This window comes from Squalius cephalus, assembly GCF_949319135.1.
Source record: "Squalius cephalus genome assembly, chromosome: 9".
Lineage (NCBI taxonomy): Eukaryota > Metazoa > Chordata > Actinopteri > Cypriniformes > Leuciscidae > Squalius > Squalius cephalus.
Window position 1 is genome coordinate 16,953,341 of NC_137130.1, and position 24,243 is coordinate 16,977,583.

Sequence of the window (24,243 nt, forward strand, 5' to 3'; positions counted from 1 at the left end):
GCGATTCATTTCTCGATAAATTTTAAACAAATTTACACAGCAAGAAGAAAATAGTTGTCTATGAAAGAGGACAACTAAAAGAAAGGGTCTCGTTTCTGTATATCAGTGCAAGTAAAAGTTGTGAAGGTAGTTTATACAGTTGATAAAGGTATTGAGAAACATTTAAGAAACACTTGTTGGTGAACATTTAAGCTCACATGTAGTCATTGTTTAGCTTTATCTACTGATTCTAAAGCGTATTTATATTACCTTTATATATTTATTCATTTAAACTCTGCATAATAATAATTGATGAACTAAAATTGTACATGTGTGATCAATTAAGGGTATAATTACATAAATAATATCTAAATCATACAAAATTATTATTATTCTAAATAAGCATTACTAAAAGCCAGATGATTTTGTCTTTAAAATCATTTGCTGTGTAGTGACCTTTAATTTGGAGTAGAAACTGGTGGAGCGACTTTATCCTTTGCTCACAGCTGATTGGTCCAAGTTCTGTTTGCAACCTCTTACCTGGAGCATAACCTGCCCCGGACGAATATGGCGATGAACACTGCTAAAAGCCAAACCACTTTCATGGTGCCTAAAACCCAGGGTATGCGCAAACTAAACTGAAACATACCTGGCTAACCACATAAACCGGCGTCATGGTATAGGCCCCTGGTCTTAAAGAAGAAGAAAGAAAATCTGTATTAGTGGCCGCACTGCTTGCTATGCTTCCATTGTAAGTGTATTTATGAAGTTGAAATTAATATCAACAGCATATCACAGATGATGTACAAAGAACATTTTACCCATATTCCTTTAATATGAACTTTATCTTTCTCTTCTGTCTCTCTCCCTGACTTCATGTCATTCTTTCATCTGTGAGCTCTACCTGCATTTGTATTGCATAGGGGATATGAAAAGCATCTTGTACCCGACAGACAGGAGGAACTCCTCTGTATATGTTTCAGAGAGTGATGGATACATGAGAGGAATAGACAGGAATTAGAGAGAGAGTTGGAGGGCTGAGAGCAGTGCCAGAGGTGAGTGATTAGTGTGTGAGGAATAGAAAGGCAGGTAAAGACCGCGTGGCACGTGTTCACCCTCACCTCTGCTGAAAGCAAACTGGCAGTCAGGGAGGCAAAGCTGTTGCTAGGATACACATCAGGAGGATTGGCGAGGCTAGAGCAGAAGAACGGAACGGCCAACGATAGCAACGATACCTAACCCTGTGTAGACCCTGCCATTATAAACATACTTGTTTCCCATGTTATCTTCTGGACCAGTATGCCTGAAAGGATTTTATAAATATGAGTTTTATGATACACAGTGTTGTTTCTCCTCTGAGTAGGCTTAAACGTGGATGTTTTGGAATTGGCTGTTTTCACCCTGTGCTGCCTTTTTATGCTTAGGTGGTTTAGTTGCGTCTTAGAACAGTAGAGTCTATTGATCTGATTGGTCAAGCGCATCCAGGTCCCCCCTCGTTGAGCAAAACAAATTGATCTATGAAAATCTCTGTGATTGGTGAGGTGTTAGGGGAGATAAGGAGATCTGACAGGGTCAGGCTTGCACAGGTACAAGTCGCTCGCTGATCCTATCTCGGCATATCCTCACTCTGTCTCATTTCTGTTATCTCCCTGTAGCCTTCCTTCCTTTCTGAGTCGCACGTATGCATATAGCAGGGCCGTAACCACCAATTTTCAGAGGTTAAATAATATGGGTATTTCAATTACTGATTCATATTACGTTAGGCATCTGCTATTTCATGCTATCAATAATTGGTAAAAGCACAAAGCAGTCTTTTTTTATTTTTGCCGTCAGAAAGCAATCTCATTTCCAGTCTGCAAGTAGGGCTGGGAATAGAGTTCGATACTTTTTAGTCGACCAAATTGCTTTCATACCATCGAGTATCAAAAAATCTCTTGTCTTTCGGTACCAAATTTCGATATCTAAGGGGTTAGTCTCATTATCATCAGTGAGACCATAAACACGCAGCATGATTGACTGTGGCGAGGCAGCGAGGAAAAACCGAGCTGCAATCTTCCGGTCTCTCTCTTGAATCCAGCATGGAAGTGACTGCAAGCCCATAGACCAGGGATCCCATGGAGGGGTGATTTATTTATTTTATTTTTTTTATTTTGTTAAACTCATCTGTTTAAATTATATTAAGCCTTGAAGTTATGCATAATTAAGGGTGTGTCCACTTGAGTGGCAGGTGGATTGCCGCTGCTGTCACTACTAACCGTTTGTCTGCTGTCTCAGTCTGTTAGCCATCACATCACCTCAGCATTTTATCCGAGAGTGACGTGCGGTGACAGGTAATATGTAATGTAATCTTGTTAAAAGGGATTTCATAAAATTGGTATGGAAAAAAGTAGTGATGCACCGATGTGAAAATTGTGGCCGATACCGATAACCGATATTAATATTGCTGTTATGGCCGATACCGATATTTACCGATGTCGATATCTCTGTATAGAAAACAAATTTTAATGATTATCAAATAAAGAGCTATTTTCCAAAACACATTTTTTTTACTTTAGAAATGACTGATATTGGGCACCTTCATGTGAGCAAAATATGTCACACATACGACACACATGCATTATATTGCATTGCATGTGTGCTGGTCAACTTGTCTAAAATTAAGAAACCCTTAGAAAACAGTAAAAAAAAAAAAAAAAAAATACCACAGGGAAAAGGGCTTCTTGTGACGTGCTGTCTTTGCGTTTGAACATTGCACATTTTAAACAGGACACGCTTTAGCTGAATAAATGTTAGCCAATACAAACATATTTATAGAAAACAGTTGACAATGAATAGACAGGAGTCCAATAATAGCATAACAAATCACTTATTCTAAAAATAATAACAAGTAGGCTATAAGACGAATCCGACATATGGGCTGTGTTAACAGTAAAACGTCCGTCATTTAACGAATTTTAAAAGTATTTAATACTTTTAAATGAAATAGAATTTCAGCACTTATACAACGGTAGCCTACTTTTTTAATCCATAAGTAACGAATGCGCTAGTTTTCATACAAAATAAATATGTAACATAATTAGGTAGGCTACTTTAGTTATTATTAACACAATAACACATGAAGGCTACGTTTCTCAACACTGAGAATGAATAAATAAACGCCTGTTTCTCCACTCGCGCTTATCAGTAATCCACAAATCACACGTGCTGTCACTTTTGAGAAAAATCAAATTCGAACGGGTATCAAATATCAGGCAATATATTCAAATATCTACGAGTCAAAAAACGATCAGTCAAAAATGTGTCATGAAGAGGAAAAAAACATAAGTCCCACTGGACTGCGTTAACAATGTTACGGACAGGCCAGTTCTCCGTTACGGACGCGAGCGCTCTGAAAGCGGCACTTAAAAACACCTTTAAAACTTTCACAGAGACCTCAAGCAGAAAGCACAAAGCCTGTCTTTAAATTTAATTGTATCTTAATTTTGATCAATGTTTCATCAACCAATTGCCTGGATTTAATAAATAAGAAGTATAGTAGAAAATATTTAATCAGGACACGGAGGCGATGGCGCGTGAACCTGGAGCGCATCTCATAAATGAACCGAAACCTACCTGCCTCACAGACCTGAGACATATATAGAAAGCTTGAAACGTCTATTTTTAAACAGAACAATTCAAAACGAAAGAAAACAGACTGTTCTCTGCTTATGTCATCTGTATGAAATGTGTATTTCTCTCAGGCGCGTTCTCTACGTCAACTTCATCTTCTACTTCACACGTCAAATATCGGCCTGTTCACATCGGACATATTTTGACATCGGAACGATACCGATGTGTAAAAAAATGACCATATCGGCCAATATTATATCGGCGGCCGATATATCGTGCACCACTAGAAAAAAGTATCGTTCAGGAACCGGTGTCAAAGTCAAGTTATCGGTATCAATATCATTAAAAATCATTACAATTTAGTTGATCAATAGAAGGAGACCAGGAAATTAAAAGATGTACTTCACAACAGAGATATTTTTATTCAGTGAGCACTTTATTTAAAAATGCATGTTTTTGCATTTGCAATGCATTTCTTAAAAATCTGAATTTAGATTTGAAAATTAGATCTGTATTTATTAAATGGTAATTATTTGTATAGCCATTTTTCACATATAATGACCTGTAGGTTTCGATTTATCAAAGTTTGGCCGAGAGACAGCCTCTGAACCTATTTCGGGTCGACCTTGTTAAGTTTGCTACATCATAACTTTTGAAAAGAAATGAATAAACAAAATCTGTACTGTCATTTCTGTGCGGCTTGGTCCAAAGTTCATCTGAGCCAATTTTTGTAAGAATTGGTGAAGATTTGAAGGAGTAGTGAAAAAATGGAATACTGTACTTTTCAAAATGGCCAATACTGTAATGGGCAGCGTCTTAATGTAAGATTTTGAATGTAGTCAGCATGAAGAGAGGAATTGGGTGAATGAAAAGTCATTTTTATAGAACAAAGTGTTCAAAAGTTATAACCTTTCGAAAAGTGAATTTTTGCATTATGTAGTTGGTCCTAGAGACTCCAAAATTGGTCAAATCACTATTCATTACCATCTCTACAATTGTGCCAAATTTCATCATTTTCTCATGTTCCGTTCATAGGGCTGTCATAGACTCCCATTCGGGAGGAATAATAAGAAAACTATAGGATACAATAGAGGTTACTTCCCTTTTGGGGCTTGGCCCCTAAAAAAATCATTTCAACTGCAAACTTTTGAATGGTACGTGGTTAATACTTAAGTTTTGTGGTTGATGAGTAATTTCCAAAGGCTTTGCATAAATGCTATAGATGCGCCCATCTGGGCATTTACTACAGACGCTGCTTATCCAGTGCAAATTGCTGATGATCATTCCAGATGTTCTGAAAAACTAATCCTTTCTGAATGGGGTTTAGGTACTGTCTATAGAGCTTAACTTGTATTGAATCCAGAACATTTCTCTCTATGCAGTTCTTCAAAGAAGAAGAAAAATCTATTTTTTTACTGTATTTGTATTTTAATTATTATTATTGCTTTATCTCTGCTGTAATTTGAATCAATGTGGTACATTTGTCACTGTTGCACAGACAAAACTTTATCCTCTCTCAAATGCTGAAATGATGCTGTATTCATCTTTTAAGGGATGATCACAAAAGTCCTTTTGTTCTTTGGCGTAGACAACTGAACAATGCGCCGTCCTGCTTTCAAAAGAGCTCTGAATCACTGGTGAGAGTGCTATGTAATTTAAGCCAGACCTATTCATATCTCATAGATAATACAAAAATTATCAACACAAAGACACCAGCCCACTTCTCACCGACAGAAGCCTTAATGTATGCCTACACGCTAACAGCGTTGCGCCATGTTCCTTTAGATCACTGCGACAATGTGTGTATGTGCCGGCCTGATGCACACTTTGCCTAAAAACAAAGATGACAACCGGAGTGTGTGCATGTGTCATATTACTAATTGTCCAGGGCTTTGGATTTGATTTCTCTCTACAGATTACTGTTGGCTGGGGAGCCTCCAATGACATGGGAAGAAAAACAGATACTTTTTATTTTATATACTAGTATTTTATTTACTAGTATTACTATTTTACTATAACTTCCCTTTATCTGCAGCTGTGGGTCAGTGATTCTTTTTTTCTCCCTCCATTTAACATGCAATAAATAAATAACCACTTTCCTAGCATTAAGATCCTTTTGAAAGGTAATGTGAATTTAGTCCAGTGATCCTCCATCTCTCTAGCCTTGAAATCTAGACGCACCCTAGCGGCAGCAAAATTTATTTTGCAGCCAGGGTAGTCTAGCAACTCTCCGTTGACTTTCAAGCTGGAAAAAGCAAAATTAGGTCAGGCCAATCACATCGTGTATAGAGTAGGCGGGGCGGGCTTAACATAATGACGACAGAGTTGCGACAGTTCCCTTCTACTTGAAAACAAAGAATGGCTGCTGCTGCTGGCGAACAGTCTTTCGAATCGGCTTTGGCCTCGCTGGAGGACTTGGAGTTAAGTTTTTCTTTGAGAAAAGAGCAAAGAACGGCACTTAAGTCATGTGTTCGTAGTTTTGCCGGCCAGATTCAAAAGTTGAATCTATCAACTAACGTTAGCTCCGCTGTTGGGAAAACGCTCTGGTTGGTTGAAGCGCTGTCCTATTGCGTGCAGAGTGAATTTGAAAGACAGCCGTTTATCCCGCCCCTCGGATTGAGCCGTGTCTATGGTGAGTTGCCAGACCTAACATCTTGATGTAGGTCTGGCTTGCCAGGCTACCATCTCTCTTCTATCCTTCTTGTCTGACTAACGTGCCAGTGGGTGGGGCCAAAGATGTGATGTAGAAGTAGGTTGATCTGATATTGCACAGACGATCTTTCGTGAGACTAAAAGTGACAAAATCCGAAACGAGTCATTTTCTGAGCTTTCGTTTAAATAAAAGCTGTTTTAAACTGAGGAAGTTTTGATTTCTGAAACTTACAAGATGTTTTTATAGTAAAATGACCTCTTACTAGGGGTGTGACGATCTCGTGAGACTAAAATGTGACGAGATTTCTCGTCGAGTGAAAATCTGTCTCGCGATATTGCCATGACAGAGCCTGAAGGCCTGTTCACACCGGGACGAATTTCGCGTGCGATATTCGCCAACGTTTAACGCCTCGTGACTAAACAAAGGGCGCCAATGTGAGTGTGCACACCGACGCGAAAAACGGCACGCGTAAAAGCGTAATTTTTTTAAAAAACGCCTCGGGTTCGTTTTTTTGGTTTGACGCACCGCGTCAAAAACTATCCGACCAATGAGATTGGCGCTTTTGCTCACGTGTCTGGAGCTTCTGAAGTTACAGTAAAACACAACTTGGGGGCGCTCAAACACAAAACTGTCTTGCTGAGCACACATGCGTAACTGCGAAGAAGATATACGCCAAGTAGCGTCTACACTGCCGGGAAGAAGACGAGGAAGATGCAAGGCAATATGAATGTAGAGCTGCTGGTCTCGTTGGTGTCGGAACATAAAGAACTATATGACAAACGCGACAACGACTACAAAAATCTTGATAAAAGAGAACTGTTATGGAGTGTTATTGCACCTTGTGTACCGGGGTATTTCTGTTTTACATTAAGCGCCATCTAATGTCAGGGAATGAATTTGCATGTTCACTCGGCTCATCGTCAGCGAAAATCGCTTGGATGTGAACACAAAAAACGCGTTGAAAAACGCTGGCGAATAACGCGCGCCGATATTCGTCCCGGTGTGTAGGGTGCTTGAGGGTGAAATTACAAATAAGCATAGAAATGTCACCGCTACATTCACATTACATTACGGTGCCCACTGCCTCCACTGTCGTTTTGCTGTTTTTATAAAAATAAAAACTAGTGTAAACGTCTGCTCAGCTCATCCAGCACGAGTTTCAATCGCACACTGTGCAGCAGGAATCACGGTTCACTGATCGTGTAACAGTGAAAACTGATTCGTTGCGCAACAGAACCTAACCGTTTGATTAATGTCTTATCTTGTAGAATGCGTGCTCAGCACCGCTGCATCTTATACACAGAGAGCGTACGATCGCGAATCCCAAAGTGAAAGTAAAAAGTGAGCTCTGCTACATATAAATAGTCTGTCTCCCAATATCATATCGATCTCTGGACTGTGTAGTTGTGGCTCTGGTCTCAGTACACAATCGCACCAGCCTAACTCACTCGCTCGTTTCTCTCTACCCGTCCTTTTTCGAATTCACCGCCTTTGTTGGCGCAGCCATTTTCGTGAATTATAACCGGTTATTTTAGTAAACTATACAGAGGAAAAACACAGGCATCACTCTGTTGGATCCGAACCTCTTTTATTAGCATATATCCGTTTATGGATAGCAGGTCACATACACGTGACATGAGCAGTATGAGGGCACACATTACAAACTTTAACACCCCCTCTTGTTCTCATACTGTGCAGTTTACCATTATAACAACATAACACATGAACAGTCTTGTATTTCTCTTGTGCTACATTTACATGCCAAACATGAAACTCTTGAACTTTTCAAGTTTAAACTTTGTTTTAGTCATAGCACCATTTCTTCAGTGGGGCAATACTCAATTGTCACTTTACCATCACTGAGTGCTGATCAAATGAAATGATACTTCATATCTCCATGTTTACATCTTTGTCGACACACTGGGTTCTTTGACAGAGCAATGGCACCTTGGTTATCTCAAACACACAATCATTTTCCCTGCTGTTCAACAACTGTACAAGATGCATGCTTTCCTGTGTGGTTGTGGCCAGTGCCATATACTCAGCTTCACATGTAGACAAAGCAACTGTGGACTGTTTCTTTGACTTCCAGGAAATCAGAGGACCATTTTGAGTAAGACTAAAACAGTATCCTGTGGTACTCCGCCTGTCATTTAGATCTGATGCCCAATCAGCATCACTGTATGCCACACGTTTGAGATTTTCTTCTCTTTTCTTGTAACAGATCATGATCAATTGTACCTTTTTAAGTACCTCATCACATGTTTCACTGTAGACCAGTGTTGTTAATTTGGCTCAGACAGATATTGAGATAGTTTACTGACAATCCAATTTAGATCAGTTCTAGTACATGTCATCAGATAGATCAAACTACCCACTGCCTCACGATACCTTTTAGGATCAACAGGATCATCATCACTGTTGTAGTCAAGCTTTTGTTCACATGGTGTTGACCTGGGTTTGCAGTCTGACATATTGAATCTCTCTTGTACCTTTAAAATGTAACTTTTCTGATTCATTTTCACAAATCCTTCATTCTGATGAAAATCAATTCCTAGGAAATATTTGAGTTTTCCCAGATCTTTCATTTTGAATCTTGCTGTCAGCATCTTTTTCACACAATTCAGTAAATCATTGGTGCTGCCAGTACCAATGATTTACTGAATTGTGTGAAAAAGATGCTGACAGCAAGATAATTAAAATTATCAGATCATCATCCCAGATTAGCCTACTACAATCCCTTTCTCTTTTTCAGTTTGTTTACTGTACACACAGTGGTCAGCTGAATTCTGAACAAAATTATTCTTACTGAGGTAGTCATGTAACATTTTGTTCCAGTTTCTACCTGACTGTTTTAAACCATACAGTGACTTGTTTAGTTTACAGACTAGTTTATCACCTATGTCTGACTTCACTTCAAACCCTTCTGGCTGTTCCATGTAAATCTCAAGGTCAATTGGAGCATGCAAATAGGCAGTTTTTACATCCATCTGGTGGAGGTCAAGATCATATTGTGCTGCCATTTGCATTAAGGCATGTACTGAAGTGATATTTGCTTTTGGTGAGAAAGGCTCTTTGTAATCTACACCCATCACTTGACTATAGTTCTATATTTAGCTATATATCATATATAGCTATATTTCTGGCCTTGTATGCCTCAGTCTTATCTGCATTGTTTTTGACAGCATAGACCCATCTACCCCCCACTGCATGTTTACCTTCAGGTAGTGTAGTTAGAGTAAATGTGTAATTTTCCTTAAGGGAATCCATTTCATCTTTCATGGCCCTAGCCCACATCTGTGACTCACTTGAACTCATAGCATCCTTGAATGTTTGTGGTACGTCACACACTCTGTAACAGAAGTCCACATTGGTCAGAATATGGTCATCACATTCAACATCAGAAACATAATCAGACAAATATTGAGGAGCTTTCCTGTTTCTCTTAGGGTAACGCGTACTGTGATCAACTACCTCTGTCTGAGCACCACCCTGATTTTTAGTCTCATTTTGAGGTTTAACAGTCTCTTCTGGGGTCTGATCAGTCACATTTTCTTTTGACTGGGAGGATACACATCTTTCCCCATGGAAATCATCATCTGACATTGAAATGTCAGTCTGTGTCTGGTGTTCAGTAACACACTTTGTTACAAATCTATCAAGCCTGTGCTTGAACTTTTCCTGTGTCTGGATAATAGATTTCTTTTTGTCCTGTTTGTATGCTTAACATACTGAACCAAAAACTGTCATTTTTGAAAGGTCAGGTTTTCTCCCTGTCAGTGCATAGTATGGGGTTTGCTGTATTCTGCCATTGTAGCACCTGTTGCGAATTACTGCAGCAGTCATTACAGCATACGTCCACAACATCTTGGGTAGATTGCTCTCTAGGAGCATACATCTTGCCATTTCAAATAGCGTTCTCCAATTTCTCTCAGCAGTCCCATTTTGATGGGGTGAATATGCTGAGGTCTCGTGTCGAATACAGTTCGGTCAATAGGACCAGCTAGATCTGTGTGCACTAGTTCAAGTGCACATTGTGCACAACTATCATTGTCCTCGTTGACAATGTTCAGATAGTACAGTCTGTTGTATTCTTGAATGTGAAATTTAGTACCGCTCTTGTGAATGAGTTCATTACATCCTTGTTGAAAGTTGATCGAAGCTCCATTCGTCGTTGCAGCTTTAAAAGAGAAGATGTCCTGCGGGTACGATGGGATGTACAACGCACTCCTCAGCATAGTCTTCACCTGTTGTCCCTCGTTGTCAATCAGACACACCTCCGCATCACCTCTTTTTAGCGCCACTCCGCTCGCTCTGGTCCCGTCAGCCAACTCAATGTAGTGTTTCTCCGGCTGGAATTTGTCATCAAACTTTTAGAATATGTCTGTAATAATGTGTGATGTCGCACCAGTGTCAACCATTAGTCCCTTTCGTTGCACACTGTAGAATTGGCAATCTCTCTCTCTAAAGACAAATGTGTGTTCGTCGCTACATTGGCTACCCTCGTGTCCTTTTTATCAGCGGCTTGTTTAACATTGTCTCTCTTTTTGCGTCAAGCTTTTACAGTAATTACACCACAGTCTATTGTGATTTTGGGTCGGGCAAGCACAGGCTTTGTGCCCCTTTTGACCGCAGTTATAGCACGTAAAGTCCGAGTCTGCTGACGTTAGTCGTTAGTTATTAGTTAAAACATTTCAAAATGCACCTGCAGACTATTTTTTCCAGTCATGAACTTTGTCATTGAGGATTTCTATAAAATATTGTGCAAAAATCTCGTCTCGTTTTCGTGAACCCAGTCTCGTCTCGTAAGATAAGTGTCTCGTCACACATTTATCAATTTATGACCCCTTTAACTGCTAAACTGCATCTTGCTGCTTCTCGCCTTTTCTGTAACATCTCACGCATGAGCAATGCACTTTTAAGATACCATGCTGGTTAATACAGAACACATTCTTGTGTTTAAAGAAGGCAGACTTAGCGCAGCAGAAAGGAAAAGACTGCATGGTGCCAGGATGCGTTGACACGTTATCTTAAAAACACTGCGCTCATGTACAAGATGTACAAGATGTTAAAGAAGCAGTGTCTTGCTGTGCAAAATGCAGTGCAGTGGTCAAAGATCTACACAAAAAAACTAAGTGTAATGGCAAAACTCATTTCTGTGTTTAAAAATGAAGCAAAGGGGAGTGGGATGGAGAAAAACACATTTTATAAAATAAACGCAACAGTCAAAGATGTTCAATCACGTTTAAATCGAAAAAATTGGAAAAGCAGAGTGTTTTTGTTTAAAAATGCAATAAAAAACTGATCAAGCATACCTGTTTTTTCTTGTCATAGTGCGATGTTGCCCATCACAGTTCAGTGTGGATTCCTGGCGCTATTTTGACTCCTTTACTCTCTTCACGAGTTCTTAGCTGGTCAAAATACCATCATATGTAGGCTACGCACATAAAAGAAGCGCATTTAGCCTAGCAAACAGCATTGTTTTGGATTTTCGGTAAATTCTGTCGCAAAATATACGTAATAAAAGCCAACCAATCAGGTTGTGAACATATCCCTATGTCTTTAGGTTTTTTTTTAAATATTTGTTTTTATTTTGGTCAGACCAACGTAACCAAGTGAACCGTGTGAAAAGTGTGAACACACCCTAAATGTTGAACTTCTGTTAACTTGAGCAACGTGTTTTTAGAATCCCTTTTTTTATGCGCAAGACACTGAAAAAATGGTCAAACACGTCAAGCTAGTGCATGTTTACATAGGAAAAACAATGTAAAGGCAGTGCTGTGGAATGCATTCAAGACGAATGGTCCCGAATACTTCTGCCATTTTAAGCCCTTATTCCTTCACTACATGATGTTTGCATGTGTTTAAAAATGCGTCTTGATATCGCCTCATCTTTATTTAGACATTTAAAATGTAGCCTGTTATCTCTGCATTCTTTATCGCTTGTGCTTTTTCATTCCTTTTCTGTGTGAGGACATGCAGACAGGGCTTGTCAATATTTCCTCTGGAGCTGTGTCAAATGTGATGAAGACTTTTTTTTTTTATCTTCCCTTCACCCGAATGTTATTTCTTTTCTTTTTAACAGCCTCTCTCTCTCTTTGTGCTCATCAAATTGTTTTCTTTTTCGCCCTCCACTCCTGTATTGGCAGAGAAGACATCTGTAGTAAAAGGGCCTAGCTGGAGGTGATTGTTTTTCAGTAGCGCTTTCACAGATTTTGTTGTCAACTTTCCAGCAAAGCTTTTAAAATGGAAATTGCGGTGAATCGTTTACTCGTTCGATTCCCCTCAAGGCCAGAAACTCGGAAGCCTTCATGCACTCAGCACAACAACATGAGATTATTTCAGCGTAAAATGCATATTGCTGGTGTGTGTTTGTGATATCAAAACATGAACATGGGTAGAATGACAATCGAAGTAAAAAACTACAATTAAAAGTAGCTCATGATATCAGTACCATCTGTGACTGACCATTAAATGCTAAGTACACACATTTGTAAAATATATCAAGGCGTGTATTTTATATTCAGCTAGTAGCCGGTGTACACCACACACTCATACACCGGGCCCTGCTGTGTGTGTTCTTGTCAGAAGGCTGTAAATAACTTCAGCAGCAGATGGCAAACCAGACCAGATTCGCTTGCTGTGGAACCGCTAGTGAAGGCTGGTGCTGAGTGTGTGTTTGTGTATGTTTGTCCTTGTGTCTGTGAATTTTCTTCCTCTTTCCACTTTCAATAATATTAGATGGTCAGCAGTGGGTTTGGCTCCATCCTCTAGATGGCATTGAATTGTAACTGTAATTAGGCCACAACCTGTTACTATATATATACAGTGAGGAAAATAAGTATTTGAACACCCTGCTATTTTGCAAGTTCTCCCACTTGGAAATCATGGAGGGGTCTGAAATTGTCATCGTAGGTGCATGTCCACTGTGAGAGAAATAATCTAAAAAAAAAAATCCAGAAATCACAATATATGATTTTTTTAACTATTTATTTGTATGATACAGCTGCAAATAAGTATTTGAACACCTGTCTATCAGCTAGAATTCTGACCCTCAAAGACCTGTTAGTCTGCCTTTAAAATGTCCACCTCCACTCCATTTATTATCCTAAATTAGATGCACCTGTTTGAGGTCGTTAGCTGCATAAAGACACCTGTCCACCCCATACAATCAGTAAGAATCCAACTACTAACATGGCCAAGACCAAAGAGCTGTCCAAAGACACTAGAGGCAAAATTGTACACCTCCACAAGGCTGGAAAGGGCTACGGGGAAATTGCCAAGCAGCTTGGTGAAAAAAGGTCCACTGCTGGAGCAATCATTAGAAAATGGAAGAAGCTAAACATGACTGTCAATCTCCCTCGGACTGGGGCTCCATGCAAGATCTCACCTCGTGGGGTCTCAATGATCCTAAGAAAGGTGAGAAATCAGCCCAGAACTACACGGGAGGAGCTGGTCAATGACCTGAGAAGAGCTGGGACCACCGTTTCCAAGGTTACTGTTGGTAATACACTAAGAAGTCATGGTTTGAAATCATGCATTGCACGGAAGGTTCCCCTGCTTAAACCAGCACATGTCAAGGCCCATCTTAAGTTTGCCAATGACCATTTGGATGATCCAGAGGAGTCATGGGAGAAAGTCATGTGGTCAGATGAGACCAAAATAGAACTTTTTGGTCATAATTCCACTAAACGTGTTTGGAGGAAGAAGAATGATGAGTACCATCCCAAGAACACCATCCCTACTGTGAAGCATGGGGGTGGTAGCATCATGCTTTGGGGTGTTTATCTGCACATGGGACAGGGCGACTGCACTGTATTAAGGAGAGGATGACCGGGGCCATGTATTGCAAGATTTTGGGGAACAACCTCCTTCCCTCAGTTAGAGCATTGAAGATGGGTCGAGGCTGGGTCTTCCAACATGACAATGACCCGAAGCACACAGCCAGGATAACCAAGGAGTGGCTCTGTAAGAAGCATATCAAGGTTCTGGCGTGGCCTAGCCAGTCTCCAGACCTAAACCCAATAGAGAATCTTTGGAGGGAGCTCAAACTCCGTGTTTCTCAGCAACAGCCCAGAAACCTGACTGATCTAGAGAAGATCTGTGTGGAGGAGTGGGCCAAAATCCCTCCTGCAGTGTGTGCAAACCTGGTGAAAAACTACAGGAAACGTTTGACCTCTGTAATTGCAAACAAAGGCTACTGTACCAAATATTAACATTGATTTTCTCAGGTGTTCAAATACTTATTTGCAGCTGTATCATACAAATAAATAGTTAAAAAATCATACATTGTGATTTCTGGATTTTTTTTTTTAGATTATGTCTCTCACAGTGGACATGCACCTACGATGACAATTTCAGACCCCTCCATGATTTCTAAGTGGGAGAACTTGCAAAATAGCAGGGTGTTCAAATACTTATTTTCCTCACTGTATATATATATATATATATATATATATATATATATAAATATAAATATAAATAAATATTAGGGCTGTCAAAAGATTAATCGCATCCAAAATAAAAGTTTGTGTTTACATAATATATGTGTGTGTACTGTGTATAATTATTTTGTATATATAAATACACACACATGCATGTATATATTTAAGAAATATTTGCATACATATACTGTATTTATATTTATATAGTTTATATTATATATAAATATAATTTTTTTTATATAAATAACAATTTTTTCTTAAATATATACATGCATGTGTGTGTATTTATATATACAAATTTAATTATACACAGTACACACACATATATTATTAAAAACAAACTTTTATTTTGGATGCGATTAATCGCGATTAATCTTTTGACAGCCCTAAAATAAATATATATATATATATATATATATATATATATATATATATATATATATATATATATATATATATATATATATATATATATATATATATATATATATATATATATATTTTTTTTTTTTTTTTTATATATTTATATATACATACAGTGGGGAGAATTTTGCAGGTTTTCCTACTTACAAAGCTTGTAGAGGTCTGTAATTTATATCATAGGTACACTTCAACTGTGAGAGACGGAATCCAGAAACAAAAATCCAGAAAATCACATTGTATGATTTTTAAATAATTAATTTGCATTTTATTGCATGACATAAGTATTTGATCACCTACCAACCAGTAAGAATTCCGGCTCTCACAGACCTGTTCGTTTTTCTTTAAGAAGCCCTCCTGTTCTCCACTCATTACCTGTGTTAACTGCGCCTGTTTGAACTTGTTACCTGTATAAAAGACACCTGTCCACACACTCACTCAATCAAACAGACTCCAACCTCTCCACAATGGCCAAGAACAGAGAGCTGTGTAAGGACATCAGGGATAAAATTGTAGACCTGCACAAGGCTGGGATGGGCTACAGGACAATAGGCAAGCAGCTTGGTGAGAAGGCAAGAACTGTTGGCGCAATTATTAGAAAATGGAAGAAGTTCAAGATGACGGTCCTGTCGGTCCATCTCCCTCGGTCTGGGGCACCATGCAAGATCTCACCTCGTGGGGCATCAATGATCATGAGGAAGGTGAGGGATCAGCCCAAAACTACACGGCAGGACCTGGTCAATGACCTGAAGAGAGCTGGGACCACAGTCTCAAAGAAAACCATTAGTAACACATTACGCCATTATGGGTTAAAATCCTGCAGCGCACTCAATGTCCCCCTGCTCAAGCCAGCGCATGTCCAGGCCCGTCTGAAGTTTGCCAATGACCATCTGGATGATCCAGAGGAGGAATGGGAAAAGGTCATGTGGTCTGAAGAGACAAAAATAGAGCTTTTTGGTCTAAACTCCACTATCTGTGTTTGGAGGAAGAAGAAGGATGAGTACAACCCCAAGAACACCATCCCAACCGTGAAGCATGGAGGTGGAAACATCATTCTTTGGGGATGCTTTTCTGCAAAGGGGACAGGAAGACTGCATCATATTGAGGGGAGGATGGATGGGGCCATGTATCGCGAGATCTTGGCCAACGACCTCCTTCCCTCAGTAAGAGCATTGAAGATGGGTCGTGGCTGGGTCTTCCAGCATGACTGTAGCCGCGTTTCCATTACAGATTTGCGCAAATGTTTTGCGCTATTATCTAAATATCGATAAAAAACTATTGCGAAATGACGGCGTTTCCATTAACCGATGTTATGCGACTAAAACGTCCTTTTTTCTCTCGCGATAAGTCATTCCAAAAATCACGGCAACTGACGTTGGTTTATAACATATCACAGCCAACGCATTAGACATTATTATTATTAATGGAAGGAGTACGTGGCGTGTTATCCAAGCATCAGGGAAAGACCCTTATAATGCGAACGACACATGGAGTTTCTGGGTGTTTCGCCCTCATTTCTGCTCCGAGGTTTTGATTGTGGCATTTCTTTGAGATTTAGAATCCAGTATTCCTATAGTCTAATTATTATTATTTTTTTAATGAATTTAATAAAGAACTCTGTCTCGTATTCTGTCCAAACGATCCATGTAGGCTATTTTGTGTCCATTCGTTTTTCCTTTTTTAACCCGTAGTTGAAAAACGAAAAATGAACGGTTGTTGTCTTTTTAAAACGCAAAGTTGAACACCAAAATTTTAATTTGAACTGGCTACACCAACTGCTGCGCAAAAAAAAGTAAATATCGAAGAATTTTCAGATTTTTGTTTATGACTTTTTGCCCCTTTATTAAACATTTAAAATAGTCACAAATTAATATGGAAAACATCTCGATTTTACTGGTTTTCTAAGGCCAAATTAGAACCTGGAATTGATGTTTTCCCGCAGTGCTGAATGAGAAGAGCCATTAATATTATTAATAAACTATTGTTTTGGCTAAAATCACATCTCCATCTCCGCTGTTAAGCAGATGCGCTTTTAGAGAGAAATGCACCTTTCATACGAATTACAAAATCAGAAGGTATTAGCTTTCGATTCGAATTTGTTCGTTTTAAAGTGGACATTTCAAGCTTTAGCCTATATTTTGTTTCAGTTCTCGCGCTCCAGTTTACGGAGATCATGAAAGTGCGTCTGATTGTTTTCTTTTACTTTACAAAAGCACAACGTTTTATTTTGTTATTGTGAGTTTACACAAATAAAAGTAGTTGAGAATAATGTATTATTATTTTCTGTATGGCCAGAAATGATAGAGTATTTTTAAGTTGTTTCCACTGTTGATAGGAAAATGCAAGTGTTCACGCCCGCGCCTCTGTGCCATGCAGTGCGCGCTCCTCACGCTTTGTTCTTTTTTTGCATAAAAGCGTCTTCTAAATATAGCCTATTAAATGTTAAAATAAAATAATATAAAATAATTATTAGGCCTATTTGCGTAGCTATACATGGACCTCAAACACACCGCGTCTTCTAAGTCAGGTGACTGTAAATGCGCAAAAACTGTTTCCATTGCAGTTTTGCGAAATATTCCTTTTTCGAATTGCCTGAAAAACCACCTCATGAGAGCGTAAAAACTTTTTTGCGATAAACGGGAGTTTTTGCGAAATTGACGTGTTTCCATTGAGCGTATTTTTAATTCGCAATTTCAATTTGCGCAATTTGAAGGGTAATGGAAACGCGGCTAATGACCCGAAACACACAGCCAGGGCAACTAAGGAGTGGCTCCATAAGAAGCATCTCAAGGTCCTGGAGTGGCCTAGCCAGTCTCCAGACCTGAACCCAATAGAAAATATTTGGAGGGAGCTGAAAGTCCGTATTGCCCAGCGACAACCCCGAAACCTGAAGGATCTGGAGAAGGTCTGTATGGAGGAGTGGGCCAAAATCCCTGCTGCAGTGTGTGCAAAACTGGTCAAGAACTACAGGAAACGTATGATCTCTGTAATTGCAAACAAAGGTTTCTGTACCAAATATTAAGTTCTGCTTTTCTGATGTATCAAATACTTATGTCATGCAATAAAATGCAAATTAATTAATTGAAAATCATACAATGTGATTTTCTGGATTTTGGTTTTAGATTTCGTCACTCACAGTTGAATATGATATCACCATCACCAGCAGGATTTGCACCTGCCCACACTGCCAAAATAACCAAAACCTGGTTCAATGACCATGGTATCACTGTGTAATTACTGTGTGATTTCATGTAATATTCTAATTTTTTGAAATCCTGTTTTCGTGGTTTTTATGAGCTGGAAGCCCAAATTATGTACAAATAAACAACTAAATACTTGAAATCGTTTAAGTTGTGGGCCCTGTATCTATAATCTATGGAAGTTTAACGTGTTGAATGGAAATATGGAAATAAATAAACTTTTCCATGATATTCAAATTTTTTGGAAAGGGTCTATATATATATATATATATATATATATATATATATATATATATATATATATATGCATATATGCATTTCTCATTTTGCCTGATGTGAAGCGGAGGGTGGTTGTCACAGCTAGCCGTGGATTATCCCGCAATACCATAGTCATTTGCCAGCATTGACAACTTAAATCTGTTATTAATGTTTGCATGACTGGAAGGGCAAAATTGATTTTAATTTTCATCAGTTACAGCTTGTTAGATCTAGAATTCTGCAAGCTTTGAATCAGACACAGAGATAAAGTAGTGAGTAAGATTACATTTATTTGAATAAATGAATTATTGCATTTATTTGAATTAATTCTAGAGAGAGAGAGAGACTTGTATCTGCGTCTGTTCAGCATCTCTCTCTATTAACAACGAAGCTGTGAGTTTAATTACTTCAAAATAGTGATGTAACCCCCTCTTTGCTGAGAAATATAATGTTGCGATTCAGTAGCAAAGTTATTTTATTACTAAAAGTCACGGGGCAGCGTTGATAAGTTTCTGTGTGTGCGCTTTTCAATTAAAACAGTGCATTAAATAGAACAGTGATTAACTTGGAACTACCTGTGCATTAAACGGTTTTATTGCACACCTTCCAGCCAATCAGAATTGAGTATTCAGACAGACCATGGTAAACACTATAAATAACTCAGCAACTACATGTCAATTAGCTCTAAGAGTATTAGTTTACTGTTAGGTTAGGGTTAGTAGAAGTTGAAATGTACTTGCAAAGTTACTTGTAGTTAGTAGAATGTCTAAAGTGGACCATCGAAATAAAGTGTTACCTCACTGTTTTTTTTAAATATTCAAATAAATTCAGCTTTGGTGAGCATAAGAGACTTATTTCAAGCATCAAAAAAATAATAATTCCAACCCCAAACTTTTGAACTATATTGTATTTGTAAAATATTTATTTTATTTTAGACTCAATTGTCAGTATTGACCAATTCAAGTATACACATCTAGCCAGACTGATTTGTTGTTGGTTTGAAAACTTTGTATGGTGAAGACAACATCTCACCCCCCTTGCCACTGACATTAGTGGTCCTTGGTTTGAAACCAGCAGGTTTGAAAGGCATCAAATTTTCTGTCCCAGAACTGGAAACGCCAGAGGATGGGGGCCAGATTGGGCACTGGCTCCAGCTCCGCAATTGGCACCATTTCTGTGGGAAAAGGGGACATGGAATCCTAGAATTTGGAGCCCCTGGCTAACAGGGAACTGGAGATATGGAGCCCCTTGACAGGAAAATATTTTCTAGGCTCCTACTTCTAAACCGAGTTACCCAGAGGCACCAAACATTGTGGATGGGGTTGTTGTGGCTCATGTCGTTAAGGCTCATGGATGATGAACACTGTTACTGTTTCAACACTTGATATTTTGTATCTAAGACCTTTTCCTCTCAAACACAGGAACATTCCGCTGTACCTTCTGTCAAACAGAAGTAGAGGAAGACGAATCGGCTGTGCCAAAGAAAGATGCCCGCACTCTGGTGGCACGATTTAATGAGCAAATTGAGCCCATCTATGTATTGCTACGAGAGACGGAGAACATCAACTTATCTCATGATCTTCTGGAGCCCGAACCGTCAGAAATCCCAGCCTTGAAACAGAGGTCAGCACAGAGTTCAGTGGCCAGTTATATGCAGAAGACTTTTGTTATAGTTAACTAAAACTATTCAAATAATTTCTTTGTTATTTGAAATAAATCTGAAATAAAATGAAATATAAATATTAGATGAAAAACTGAAACGAAAAATAGAAATGTTGCATTGGCAACTAACTGAAATAAAATAAGTTGAAGTACTAAAAACTAAAACTGAAAAAGAAATTAAGCTAAATAGAAATATTAAGCATACTAAAATATCCCAAAAATAAACCATTTATTTTTAACCGAATAGAAGAGACTTCATTATCATCTGCTTTGATGCATTTTTCCACTTTTAGTGGATACTAATTTAAAAAAAAAAAAAGTCTTAAATGGTGCCCAGTATAAGTCAAGTTTATGTTATATCAACATAACTTTTTAGTAATCCAACTCTGCTATTTTTCACAGTCGGGAGCGGGCCGCCCAGTCTGCAGCAGCAGCTGCTGGGGCTGATCGGGAAACATGGAAAACCAAAGGCTCGTCGTATGACCTCTACACACAGAATGTGGTCATCAGCATGGAAGACCAGGAGTCTCAGCCTGGTCAGACCGCTGAAGGCAAAGCCCCCAAAGAGAGGCCCATATGGCTGACAGAAAGCACGGTGCAGGGGGCGTACAGCGAAACGGATGCTCTGAAGAATTGTGAGTCACATTAACTATATTGTATCATTATGAAAGCATTATTTCTGGTCATGGCTGCATATTAACACTGTTTTTATGTATTTCATGATTTTCCTGCTTATTTTTTTTCATATTCCTTGTTGGTCTGAATGCATAGTCAAACTAGGTATAAGGGTGAGGGCTTTATTTGGTTGAAAGGGATATTTCACACTATTGTCACTCTAAACATCTTTGATTTTCTGTGGAACACTAAAAAGAGATATAGCGGAATATCCAAGCTGCTCTTTTAATACAATGACTACCAAATAGATGTCTGCTCGGGATGGGTTTGTGTTACACCATGTCTACAGCAGACACGAGCAGCTCAACGCAACGCAACATGACAAAAGCAAATAGGACCCATTATAATCAGTGATGCTGTCTATACTGGACACGACAAATTCCCAAATGTAAAATGATGCCCCATTCTATTTCTGATGTACTCCGAGCTTGCGCTACTTCTGACATGTAGAGCAAATAGATTTGCAACAGTCTGCTTTGTCACGTCCAGTGTAGACAGACTCAAGCTGTTGCTGCGTGGCTTGACATGACAACTGTCAAGTCTTCAATAGCCATAAAATAGCTTTTTGTGAGAAATATACAGATTTAAAGTTAGTTGTTCACCAAGTCTTGACTTCCATCCGCTCAAATCATGATATGGTCAAAAATATACATTTAGCATATTTAACACCATTAAAGGAGGCTGAAAAGAAACCCAATGAAAACTTCAATGATTCTTGGAATTGTAGTCAATAATAGATTTGAATGTATGGAAGTGTGAGTGGAATTTGAGAACTAGGATCGAAGGGAAGATTGTCATCAAAAAACAACTTAAATTATGGCCTGTTTCTTATATAAAGCTATAGTATGGCTTTAGAAAGGAAAGAATTTGCATCTGAATTTGCTGTGGGTTTTTATTCTTCTTTTTCCTCAAATTTTTACACACCAGCTGGCGAGGACACTATAGAAACCCAGGAGGGCATGGCTGGAAGAGGAGCCGCACAGGATGAGAATGAGGAGGTAATGCAGGCTTTACTCATTCATGAGAAGAGGAGCGGAGTCGGTCCAGGAGGTGCCGTCGTCTCCAGACCGACCGTTCCAGTGGTCAACGCCAGCGACTCTGACAGCGATACCAGCGAATCGGATGAGGACTCTTTGCCCCTGGCTCCAATCCACATGGCGCACAATGCTACAGCTCTGCGGCCAGGAAAACAAGAGGATGAGGACGAAGATGATGACGAGTTTGAGGAGGTCGGGGATGACCCTGTGGTTATGGTAGGGGGAAGACCCTTCTCTTACAGGGAAGTAAGCCAGAGACCCGACCTGGTGGAACAGATGAGCGCCCAGGAGAAAGAGGCGTACATTGAGATGGGCCAAAATCTCTTCCAGGACATGTACTACTGAGTTCATCATGTCTGACTGCATTACATTCTTTCTTTCTGCATCTTGCTTGTGCCCTTTTTTCACAGGATGCAGTTTCGATCTGTCTCCTTTGCACACTTAATCTCAAATGGTGTTGTGCGACGTGCCAGAGCTGAGAAATGTAGTGTTATACCCTTTGACTGTTCTTTTTACTCAACCCTCTGTCATATTCAGATACAAAACTTCTCTGGTGCCAGTTATACTGCAGTATCACGGTTGTAAACAAGAGTGTCATGCATTGGCAAACACACTTGCACTGCTTCCTTTTTCAGTATGTTTGTGGTCTCTCCATTTTCAGAGACTTCCAAACAAATAAGTGTTGCTGCGGTGACCTCTAGGACGGTTTTACTCAAAAGAAAACCCCAAACCGAAGGGTTCTGAGGCTTTTCTGACATGATTGACTTTTAAACGACAGAAAGTGACAGACTCTGTTTTGCTCAAAGCTACAGAGAAATATCCGCATCTTCTTGCTTTCGTGTGTTTTTCTATGGCTCTTTTTTTTCCCAACAGTATTTAGCAGGATTTGCCGTTTGAAAGACAAGCGTTTTTTTTTTTTTTTTTTTTCTCTCGACTGACTGCCTTGACGTGATATTAAATGGAGTTTTGATGAGATATGGTTAAGAGTGATTGCTTTCCTTTCACAGCAGAAATTAGCACTTTTTTTTCTCTGATCTCTGCCTCAGTGGACATTACTTACTTCAGTTTATCCGTAAATGGATAAAGTATGTTTGTTGAAAGTTTGTTTTATAGTAATAAAAAGCTGTGTAAAAACGTCAGTTTGTTTATTCATGCACGCAACAACCTCAACCCCAAAGATGAATGAAAAGATGAGCTTCATAAACTACAATCCTGCTGTTATATAACATTTTACTGTGTTTATTTTGTCTAGAACAGCAGGTGGTTTTTGCATTGACTGTTTCCCCCCAAAAAATTGAATTGACCTCTTATGTGTGATCATGTAATTGAATTGGGAACAGAGTCTCCGGGGATGTGCTTTGGTGCAGCTGTGGATGAGATGATGCTCGGATGAGACGATGCGGGAGATCAAATCTGTGGTGCGTAGATGCGCAGCCAGAGAGAAAACTGGCAGTGTGGAGTCAACTATGGGTATCTTCAGATCAGAGCAGAAGGCATGTCTAAATGTAGGGGGTGGGTCTAAAGGTAATGAACTAGAAGTTATGGGTTTCAAAATCGAATTTAATCTTTGAAATAAAATGTTTTGGAAACCTGAAGAAAAAAAAGAATGTTATGACAGAAAGTGAATGAGGAATATTTGAGCTTTTGCACTATTTCGAGGTAACTAGTCAAGTATAAACAATTTTGTGACATTTACCGGCGGTTATAAAAGGTCAGATGCTGTTGTCTCCATTGAATCATTCTCAATTCCTACTGGAAAACATTTTCCCTCTGTTTGTTTTTATTACATTTTAACTGGGTTTACGCAGCTCGAGTTCTGCAAGGCATGTTTTTTTTTTTTTACCACCTTTTCACTTAAAATGTTATACTGATTATAGTTTATTGATATTAAATTAAAGAAAAATTTCAATGCTGTCACAGCCACACACACAAAAAAAACCATATATTTTCATTATTATTTGAAATTAGTTGTATTTAATGGAGAAAAAATGGGAATAGATTATTTTATGCACCTTGGTGTCAATTACTCAACCAACAAATAATATTTATTTCCAGAATGCCAGTGGACAAAAACATGGTTTGTGAAAATTAGACTTTAGAAATTATATTTAGAGCCCCTGATGCAAGTAACATTGTGATTATATAATTTTGCAGAATTCTGTGAGAACAAATGTGATCAGGTCTACCAATAAGACTCCCAAAAAGAGAGCAGAACTGTGCACTGTGTATGCTAACTTTTACAAGGAAACGTTTCAGCTGAATTCAGTTACCATGCCAAAACCTCTGTTTAACATATAAATGAATCT

At 38.8% G+C, this 24,243-nt stretch overlaps 1 protein-coding gene across 1 annotated transcript in view; it reads left to right on the plus strand.

Annotated features, from left to right (window-relative positions):
* Nucleotides 1-23,444, plus strand: part of gtf2e1 (general transcription factor IIE, polypeptide 1, alpha) — a 28,134-nt gene extending 4,690 nt beyond the window's left edge. Inside the window, exons 3-5 of the mRNA XM_079882472.1 lie at nucleotides 19,985-20,186; nucleotides 20,628-20,860; nucleotides 21,828-23,444. Coding sequence (XP_079738598.1) covers nucleotides 19,985-20,186; nucleotides 20,628-20,860; nucleotides 21,828-22,282 — 890 coding nt within the window. The 3' untranslated portion in view covers nucleotides 22,283-23,444. The remainder of the gene's footprint in view (nucleotides 1-19,984; nucleotides 20,187-20,627; nucleotides 20,861-21,827) is intronic.
* Nucleotides 23,445-24,243: the final 799 nt, after the last annotated feature.